At 38.2% G+C, this 10,707-nt stretch overlaps 1 protein-coding gene across 1 annotated transcript in view; it reads left to right on the plus strand.

Annotated features, from left to right (window-relative positions):
• The window catches only part of LOC123275997 (centromere-associated protein E-like), a 52,537-nt gene extending 43,787 nt beyond the window's left edge, over nt 1-8,750 (plus strand). The window contains exons 11-15 of the mRNA XM_070503777.1: nt 1,761-1,873; nt 3,480-3,577; nt 5,193-5,376; nt 7,064-7,350; nt 8,395-8,750. Of these exons, the coding sequence (XP_070359878.1) occupies nt 1,761-1,873; nt 3,480-3,577; nt 5,193-5,376; nt 7,064-7,350; nt 8,395-8,489 (777 nt within the window). The 3' untranslated portion in view covers nt 8,490-8,750. The remainder of the gene's footprint in view (nt 1-1,760; nt 1,874-3,479; nt 3,578-5,192; nt 5,377-7,063; nt 7,351-8,394) is intronic.
• The last annotated feature ends 1,957 nt before the right edge of the window (nt 8,751-10,707 follow it).

Genomic DNA, 10,707 nt, shown 5'->3' on the forward strand with positions numbered 1-10,707 from the left:
GAAAATCTTTGCAAAACACATATCTTTCAAGAACTGTTATCCAAAATATACAAAGAACTCTTAAAACTCAATAATTAGAAAGCAAACAGCCTGATTTAAAAATAGGCAATGGATCTGAACAGACACTTCACCAGAGAAGATACACACATGGCAAATAAGCATATGAAAAGATGCTCCACATCATATGTCATTAGAAAATTGCAAATTAAAAAACAATGAGATACCACTGTACATCCACTGTATCTCAAAATATAATGGCCAAAATCCGGAACACTGACTACACTAAATGCTGGCAAGGAGTGGGGCCAGGAGCTCTTGCTCACTGCTGGTGGGAATGCAAGTGGTACAGTAGCCACTTTAGAAGAGAGTTTGGCAGTTTCTTACAAAACTGACACCACTCCAGCCAGTCATATGCTCAAGGAGTCCCTGATATCAGCATCTGGTCCAGAAAGCCAGGGTATTTTACTGGTGCCATGACTGAGCAAATACTGGGCTCCTCCCAGAATGGGCTTATCTGACCTAGTCAGCAACCCTCTTAAGCTGAGCATCTCAGCTTTGGAAGCTTGCATCTTTTTAGTCTTTGCTAACTACGTGTGTGTGCAAATGTTTTTATAGGCACTGGGGGTAACGCCTAGAGGAATGAAGAGCTCTCTGGGTCCCTATTTAGATGGGTTTATTTTTGTATTCAATATATAATAGTAATCCATAGTATGGCTGTGGTAACAGCAATAAAAGAAATGAATGATTTATTCAGCAATAATAAGAAATGAGCCATCAAGCCACAAAAGACATGGAGGAACCTTAAATGCACATTGCTAATTTTAAAAAGCCCATCTAAAAACACTGCATACTGTATGACATTCTGGAAGAGGCAAAACTAGGCGAACAGGAAAAGATCAATGATTACTAAGGGTTCTGGGGGAGGGTGGAGGGATGGATAAGTGGAGCACAGGAGATTTTTAGGGCAGTGAAACTATTCTGCATGATACAGTGATGATGAACACGTGTCATACATTTGTCAAAACCCATGGACTATACAATGCAAACAATAGACTCTAATGTAAACTGTGAACGTCAGTTAATAATGTATCGATATTGGCTCATCATTTGTAACAATCATACCACACTAAGATGTTAATAATAGGAGAAACTAGGGGAGGACACGGGTATTACCGGGACTCTATGTACTCTGCTCAATTTGTCTATAAACCTAAAATTGCTCTAAAAAGTTAAACCTATTTATTAAAAAAGATTTTTGTATATGTTTGTATGTATATATGACTGATTTTTTTTCTGAGTCGAAGTAGATGTATGGCTAGATTGAACCAACCTTGAGTACAGAATATCCCCAATAATGTTATATAATATTTTGTGCCTTGAATTCAGTTCTACTTTGATATTTATATTACTGTTCATCTCTTGTCTTATTTTCCTGATTTACCTTTATCTACCCATTTCATTCGTTTCAACCTTTCTGTTTCATTTTGTTTAAGTATATTGTTTTTTAATTGGGAAAAATATTTGTTTTAAGAAATAGAAGTCATAGGTTTTCTAATTACACATTAGCTTCCAATAGCTTCACATGTACTTCACATCAAATATCTATTTGTTACTCATTTTAGGGTTAAAATTTGTGCCTTTCCTCCTTTTCATATGTTTGGAGTTTGCTGTTTTAAAATGTTCCTACTATATTAGGTAGTTAACAAGTCTTTGAAACTGCTCTAAAATTACTTTATTTCTCTTTTCTCTAAAACCTTTAGGACAAAGTTGCTTTAGGAGCTAAGCCCTATAAAGAAGAAATTGAAGAGCTCAAAACAAAGCTGGTGAAAATAGACCTAGAGAAGATGAGAAATGCCAAGGAGTTTGAAAAGGAGTATGTCTTTGTCTTAATTGAATATGACTTTAGTAGCTTAAACTTCCTTTCTAAACTGTATAAATTTAAAATATATTAAGATATTGTTATTGCTTTTTATAAAATAAATACAAACATCTACAGATTTTAAAGTTATTAAATTCTCATTATGTATGCAAAGGTTTTGAAAACAAGCACAATTCTGATCAATTACTGACATACTATGTCTTTGGATACTTCTTGTTCAATCATATAGGAACAGCTTAAAAATGGCCTTTTTTGTTTGAAAGTGAATATTAAGAACGTGTGTGTGTTTTTAGCAGTTTGTCTAAGGTTTCTGTTGGTTCTCTTAATTTCATTTGTTCTTCCTATTGTATTTTTGTGTAAGGTTTTATTTCCTTTTAAATTGTAGTACTTAGTGCCCAAGAGCATATTCCCTTTTTATTGATTTATTTATGTATAGTACCATATACAATAGCATGCCTAAAGTTCTTTGTGGTATAGCATAATGAAAAGAACATTAAACAGAGAGTCAAGGAAACTGAATTAGAAATATAATGTTGCCACTTATTAATATGTCACCTCTGACTCCTCACACTTTTTATTCTTCCTGTAAATGTTTAATAAATGTTTAATGATGATATCTAATTTTGCCCAAAAAGTCGCACTCTGAATCTTCATGCATTCTAACCAGCCTTCTATTGATAGGACTGTTGGTTTTAGTGGAGCATCATTAAAAAGGCAATTTTAGTGGCCAGCCCAGTGGCACGGTGGTTAAGTTTGCACATTCCGCTTCGGTGGCCCAGGGTTCACCATCCTAGGTGTGGACCTACACATCACCTGTCAAGCCATGCTGTGGTAGGCATCCCACATATAAAGTAGAGGAAGATGGGCACCGATGTTAGCTCAGGGCCAGTCCTCCTCAGCAAAAAGAGGATTGGTGGCAGATGTTAGCTCAGGGCTAGCTAATCTTCCTCAAAAGAAAAAAATTTTTTTAAATAAATGCAAAGCAATTTTATATAGAATAGAATCAGCAGATACTTTCAGTCTCTAAGAAAGGCAGAAAGTCTCATAATTTAGCATTGCCAATTAACACTCAAGCAAATAATTAACAGAATGTCTTTTTCTCCTGGGTGCAATGAGCAGACTGTGACCTCTGACTGTGTCACCTCAGATCAGAGCTGCAGTCGAGTGTGCTTTCCTTACAGTGTATACAGAAGGTGCTTTTGGTTTTACGCTTTGGTAATTGTTGTACCTTCAAGAGGTTTCTAGGACCTCATGATAACAACCCAATTATTTGTTTTATGGTGCCCCTGAATGTAATTTTGCTCAATATCCAGTTAATGATACCTATTGGGCTTTCAGAAATTTTAAAAGAATTGGTTTCTCAATGTTAAAAAAAAATTGCCCCTGCAGCCAAACAGAACACTTCCAATTTGATGGTGTTATTTATGGCTATAAAGTGCATGATACCAGGGGGTATCGTGAGGGCTTACCTACTGCTGCTTATGCATATCATATCAATGTGATGTATCTTATCAGAAAATTCTTGACAGCAGTTCTGTTTATTCTTCCATTAAAAATTAGTTGCTGGCCTTTTACATATTTCTGTTGTTATTCTTAATAGAATTACTTGTACAAAAGCCACTGTAGAACATCAAAAAGAAGTTATAAGGCTATTGAGAGAAAATCTTAGACGAAATCAGCAGGCCCAAGATACTTCAAGTAAGTAGAAAATGCTGATATTTCCAGATCTTTTTCCGTCTTACTTCTCAGTATACTTACACATTTTGAAGACTGCTACTATATATATGACAGTCAAGAATAAACCTGTTAATCACTAATTTATAAAGAACTATTTTTAAAATGAATTCATTGAGATCATATTTATCCTGTGATACCTCCTTAAGTTTCCTGTAATCTCAACTATTTATCCATTATAGATTCTTAAAAACTATGAATGTAACCTGTGCGCTATCAGATCTTTACATATCAGTGAAGATACCTTCAGTAGTATACAAGAATGACTTACCTGTCAAGGTAGACGTACCCTTCCCAATAAAACACAAGCATATCTTAATAGATTTTAACCATGTGCACTGTAAAAACATAGTCAGTATACAGTAAATATTATCCTACTTGTTGTTGGTACTGAAAATACAGACTTGATGCTTACTGGCAAACTCTTTGAAACTTATCTTAGATACAGTTTTCAAATCTAATCATCAAATTTCTGCATATACATTCCTCAAACTGTATCTTTTCCCATATTTCTGTCTCTTATGTTTCATTTGAAAAGAGAGAATGCTGAACAGTACTTGGGGCAGCTTTGTGTAGTGGGTCCAGCATCGAAATAACGTCACGAACAGTTCTCTAAGCTGACTGCCCTCACTTAACAGCCTGTGAAATCATGAGGAGAACGCCTGACCTTCTAGATTGGATATAGACTTGTAAGGATCAGGCTAAAAGTTGTGTGTGAAAGCACACTGAAAATTCTAAATGTCAGGCAAATGCAAGATGATGTTTGTGTGTATTATTGTCCACGCATTGTCTGGTGCTTGTTTAGTTTGAACTGCCCTAGTGTCCATTGCAGGATAATTGCAGCTCCTACCTGGAAAACTTCAAGGGGTAAAAATAGAACTTTTGTTGTTAGAGAAGGGTCAGGATGATTCCTTCTAATTTGTGACTTTCAGGTACGTGTTGTACCTGAATTCAGAATAATTGAAAAGGAAATGGACATTGAGTGTCTTCCCCACACTCATCTTGCCCCTCCCTTGTAAACAGTCAGTGACCCAGTGGATCATTCCACTTTCTAAGCACCTCACACTTTTATGCAATTTTACCTAAAATTTACAAAACAGTTCTTTACATTACTTGTACACATATGGTGTAAAATACTGAATAGTATATTCTTTAATAGCAGTCTAAGGTTTATTTAGTTAACAAATACGTGTTGAGTATTGGGAGCACATTGACTGCCTTGGGGTGGACCCCACACACGCTGTGTGGTGGAAGCAGCCCTCCAGGGGACCCCACTGGCGTCGAGAGTAGACAGTGAAGGGCAGCTCCGACTGCTGCCGTCACCGTGAGTGATCCTAGCAGGTGGTGGTGGTGGAGGTAGTGGGTGGAGAGAAGCAGGGGTTCCACAGATACTTAGAATCCATGATGGAATTGGCATAGGAGGTGAGGGAAGAGGAGGAAGTCAAGGATGACGTTCAGGGAGATGGTGCTGAGATGCTTTGTTTTTTATAGTGATTTATTGAACTTACTAATGTTTCCTTTATTGTGAACTTTGGAGATAATTAAAATTATCACCTGCCTGTGTGTTTGCCTCCCACAGTGATATCAGAACATACTGATTCTCAGCCTTCAAGGAAACCCTTAACCTGTGGGGGTGGCAGCGGCATTGTACAAAGCACAAGAGCTCTTATTTTGAAAAGTGAATATATACGGCTAGAAAAGGAAATTTCTAAGTTAAAGCAGCAAAATGAACAGTTAACAAAGCAATGGAATGAACTGTTAAGGTAAGATCTGCTTACCTGATACAGGAATTATGCTTATGGTGGTACGTGTGGGAGAGGATGATGCCTACACATGCATATATATTTTTTGCAGTGGGCAACCCCTCACACATATAGGGGAAGTAATTTTTAGAGCTCATGTAATGTGTCTTTTTTAAAAGGAATGAGAATATGGTAGCACCATTCCAGAGGTTTGCTATCCATCAACTGACCTTTTTTTTTTCCTGAGGAAGATTCCCCTGAGCTAACATGCCAATCTTCCTCTATTTTTAGTATGTGGGCTGCCAGCACAGCATGGCCACTAACAGAGTGATGTGGGTCCACACTCGAGAACCAAACCCAGGCTGCCAAAGTGGAGTGCCCGGAACTTAACCACTAGGCCACAGGGCTGGCCCATCAACTGATTTTAGCTAAGCCTGTTTTTAACTAAGCCAAGAACCAAAAAGTAAACCAAGATCTTTGAGGGGAGCTTAAATATGCCACAAATATGCCCAAGTCAGTGAGGCTTTACTCAAAGGAGAATCCCTGAGGTCCATTATTGTAGCCCATTAACCTTTATAAACAGTTGTAAAAAATTTAATTAATTGGCTTCTACCAAAGATTAGAATCTTGTGCTAATCTTTACTAATGATGCAATAGAAGAAAAATAGGCATTAAATAAATATGCAAATAGCTACTGTTCTGTGTGAGGCTATTAAACAACAAAAAAAGCAAACAGGACATTATGAAAGGGTCCAACAGAGGGATCAGACCTTATCTAGATGTGGGGAGGGGCGGTGATCAAGAAACTAATATGTAAGAGTAGATCTGAAAATGAGTAGCAGTTAGGCTTGATGACAGGAGAGATGGCTAAGCCTTCTAGGCTGAGGGAACAGCATGTGCACAGGCTTTGAGTCAAAGAGGAAAGTGGAACAGAAAGACATGCAGTGTGGCCAGAGCATACAGAATGAGGCAGAGTAAGTGCAAGATGCGATGCCAGAGGCCACTGGTCCAGATTACACATTGCAGGTCATTCTGAGGCAGCTGGGGTGGTCTCCTAAATGTAACGGGAGGATTACCACCACTGGAGGATTTTAAGCTGGGGCCTAATGAGCTCATACGGCGTCTCTAGCTGCTAGAGCAGAATGGGGGGGAACCCAAAAGTGTGAGGTTGTATCACAACACTTGGCTGACTGATCAAAGAAAGGAGAGCAGGGCCTAGGATTGCTTCCCAGGCTTCTCTGAAGGAGTGAATAAATGCAGGCAGCATTTCCTGTGGGAAGCAACACTATAAGTAATCCAGAAAAGCACAGTGTAATATATCTTTTAAAATAACAAAGGTACATTAAAGATTCATCCATCCAGAAGACTAACTTATCAAATTATTGCCACAGAGCATCAGTAGATAAACCATGCTGGACGACATCACTGATTCATTTGAAACCTAATATCATACTTTTCAAGATTCTGTGATCACGGAGATTTAGTACAATTTTTCAATTTATATTGACCTCATTTCATTTTCTGAACTGTGGAAATAATCCAAACTTAGGAAGCATTAGGTTGAAATTAAAATGTAAATATGATAAAATGGTAAATTATATGTCACATATATTTTACCACAATTAAGAAAAAAAATTTTATGTAAATATGAATATATTTCTGGAATTGAGCAGTCTTACAGTCTCTTTTATTTTTCCCCACATTTAAGCAATAATCATCATCTTTCCAATGAGGTCAAAATGTGGAAGGAGAGAACTCTTAAAAGAGAAGCTCACAAAGAAGTGACTTGTGAGAATTCTCCAAAGTCTCCTAAAGCGACCGGACCAGCTTCTCAAAAGAGACAGCATACGCCTTCTCAATGCAAGGAACGGAATTTACAAGATCCTGTGCCAAAGGACTCACCGAAATCTTGGTTTTTTGATGGCCGATCAAAGTCTTTCCCAGCACCTCACCCAGTTCGCTATTTTGATAACTCAAGTCTAGGCCTCCGCCCAGGTGGGTAAATATACTGGTTACTTGGGGATCGGGGATAACGGTTGGAACTCATTTGTCACCTGTGGCCCCAAAGGGCAAGTTTAGACAAGAGAAGATGTCATGGAGAAGCTGCACTGCAGAGATGTCATTTGCTGTCTCTGTGAGAAGTTTCTCCAAAGCACAGCACTGAAGTGAAATCACTTTTTACCCCGAGGGAAGTCTTATTCTGCCTCCTGAACCTTCAACTTTTCCCTCAGATAGACAAGCAGCTCTCGAGGACACAGAGAGACACCATCCTACAAACATAACTACTTTTACTGCAAAAGACCTTCTTATCAATTCAATGGGCCAGTATTTCCAGTAGCATTATATTCATTTTACACAAGCCAGATCATAGACTTATATCATTTACATATTCATTCAATGAACAGAAATTTTTGGTCTCCACCTATGTGTCACATATTGCACCCTGATGGTACATTGATAACCAAACCAGATATGGCCCCTGCCTTCCTGGAGTTCACAGTCTAGTGGGTATAGACGGTGATCAAGTAGTCAAAAAAGGTACAGTTCTAGAGTTCAAAAGCCTATGAGTTTTTAATAGGTTGTTTTAGGAACATAAGGAAGTCTTCCTTGAAGAAGGGGACTGAGATCTAACAGGTTAAGGTGAGTTAGCTTAACAAAGAGGGGAGGGGAAGGCGATTCAGGCAGAGGGAACAGGGTCGGCCCAGCTGGGAGAGACCGTAACCAGGGGAAGGGTTGGAAAACCACGTGTGGCCAGAGCGCAGTGCACACAGGTTCCTCTGGGTGAAGTCGGTGAAGCCAGAGAGAGAAGAGCCAGATGCGCAGGACTTTGTGGGTTGTGGAGAGGAATTTTTACTTCATCCTGGGAGCATGCTAGAGGAAGCCGTTGAAAGATGTTAAAGAACAGCAGGAGAACATAATGGGTTATCAATTTGAAAACATTACCTCAGCTGTAAGGTAAACTGTATATAAGCTGTATGTTGTGTTGCAACCAAACGTGTTTTTTAATAAGATGACTTTTGCTTTCTATTTTTTTCTCAGAAGAACAAACTGCTGGAGCAGAGAGTGTGGATCCTCAGCCAGGCCCTTGGCACGCCTCCTCAGGACAAGCTGTGCCCGAGTGCAAGATTCAGTAAACTCTGCTGTCACTTTTCTAGGGGCCTAGTGTTCCTTATTTAGAAATGACTGTATTTGTTACTTTATTTTTCTATCCCTGGCAATGATGTCACAGTCCAACTTAATTTCAATTCAGTTTGCACTTTGCCATTAGAAATTGAGGCATTCCAGTCATTTAGAATGGTGATAGACTGCCTTCTTCCTGAATGTGGTAATACTTTAGAAGTTGAATTGTTTTATTTATTTATATATTTTGTGAAGAATAAAGTTATTGAAGGAAATTTCCAGTCTTTCCGTGTATACATAAAATGTATACATTTTCATTAATCTCGTAATCCACATGTGACTTAGATAATACATAAATTAAAGCATCATTTAATTAACAAAATTCCTAAACCTGGGCTCCCCGCAACACATAAAGCATCTATGGATGGGCTTCACACAATCTGTAAAACCTCTGAAATTTTATCTTTTGTGTGTGGATTCAGTTTTCTAGGATACTAGGGTCCCTACTTTCTTATAACATACTCTCTGAGAGGTCTGTTACTCTATAAGAGGTTAAGAACTGTGGTTTTAGAGAGTATCTGATAGTACTTTTATATCATATGACTTTGAAAAACCATATAAAACAGCAAGTTGCATAAGGTTTAGAACACAGTTAGTGATTTCAAGGCATTCTTGGCTCTTTGGTAAGAAGACTTATTCAAAGGGAGAGATTATTAATTGTATCATAGCCATCACTGTTAAAGTCTATGAATTGGTTATTTCCCTTACCTTAACACACTGTCACAGGTTCACTAGGGTGAAGTGAAACTGTGCCTTCCTATAACGCTGTCCCTCAGGCCTGTCCCTTGGGAGTTTGGTTTCTCCTCTGCACCCAAACCAGACATGATTACAGAGCTGCAGGTTGATTCTCTACGATGTTCACTCCTCCACTGAATAAGAGTATTGCAAAGTAGTAGGTATGTTCACCTGGGTAATAAAACGACTTTAAGGCCATTAAAAATATAATCAGTCTTAAAAATAGATGATGACATAAAGAGATGGAAAGAGATTCCACGCACATGGATTGGAAGAATAAACACGGTTAAAATGTCCATACTACCCAAAGCAATCTACAGATGTAATGCAATCCCAATCAGAATCCCAATGACATTCTTCATGGAAACAGAACAGAGAATCCTAAAATTCATATGGGGCAACCAAAGACGCCAAATTGCTAAAGCAATCCTGAGAAAAAAGAACAAAGCTGGAGGTACCACCATCCCTGACTTCAAAGTGTACTACAAAGCCATAGTGATCAAAATGACATGGTACTGGTACAAAAACAGACACACAGATCAGTGGAACAGAACTGAAAGCCCAGAAGGAAAACCACACATCTATGGACAGCTAATCTTTGACAAAGGAGCTGGGAACATACAATGGAGAAAGGAAAGTATTTTCAACAAATGGTGTTGGGAAAACTGGACAGCCACATGCAAAAGAATGAAAGTAGACCATTATCTCATGCCATACACAAAAATAAAATGGATCAAAGACTTGAAGATAAGTCCTGAAACCATAAAACTCCTAGAAGAAAATAGAGGTAGTAGACTCACTGACATCAAACTTAAAAGGATCTTTTTGAATACCAGGTCTTCTCAGACAAGGGAAACAGAAGAAAAAAATAAGTGGGACTTCATCAGACTAAAGAGCTTCTGCAAGGCAAAAGAAACTAGGATCAAAACAAAAAGCCCACCAAGTGGGAGAAAATATTTGCAAATCATATATCTGACAAGGAGTTAATCTCCATAATATATAAGGAATTCACACAACTGAACAACAAAAAGACAGCACAATCAAAAAATGAGCAGGGGATATGAACATTTTTCCAAAGAAGATATACAGATGGCCAAGAAACACATGAAAAGATGTTCAACATCACTAATCATCAGGGAAATGCAAATCAAAACTACACTAAGATACCACCTTACACCTGTTTAAATGGCTATAATCACTAAGACTAAAAATAACAAAAGTTGGAGAGGGTGTGGAGAAAAGGGAACCCTCATACACTGCTGGTGGGACTGCAAACTGGTATAGCCACTATGGAAAACAAGATGGAGGTTCCTCAGAAAACTAAAAATAGAAATACCATATCCAGTTATTCCATTACTGGGTATCTACCTAAACAACTTGCAATCAATAATCCAAAGAACATATGCACCCCTGTGTTGATAGCAGCACTATCCACAA

Source organism: Equus asinus, unplaced genomic scaffold (assembly GCF_041296235.1).
Source record: "Equus asinus isolate D_3611 breed Donkey unplaced genomic scaffold, EquAss-T2T_v2 contig_803, whole genome shotgun sequence".
NCBI lineage: Eukaryota > Metazoa > Chordata > Mammalia > Perissodactyla > Equidae > Equus > Equus asinus.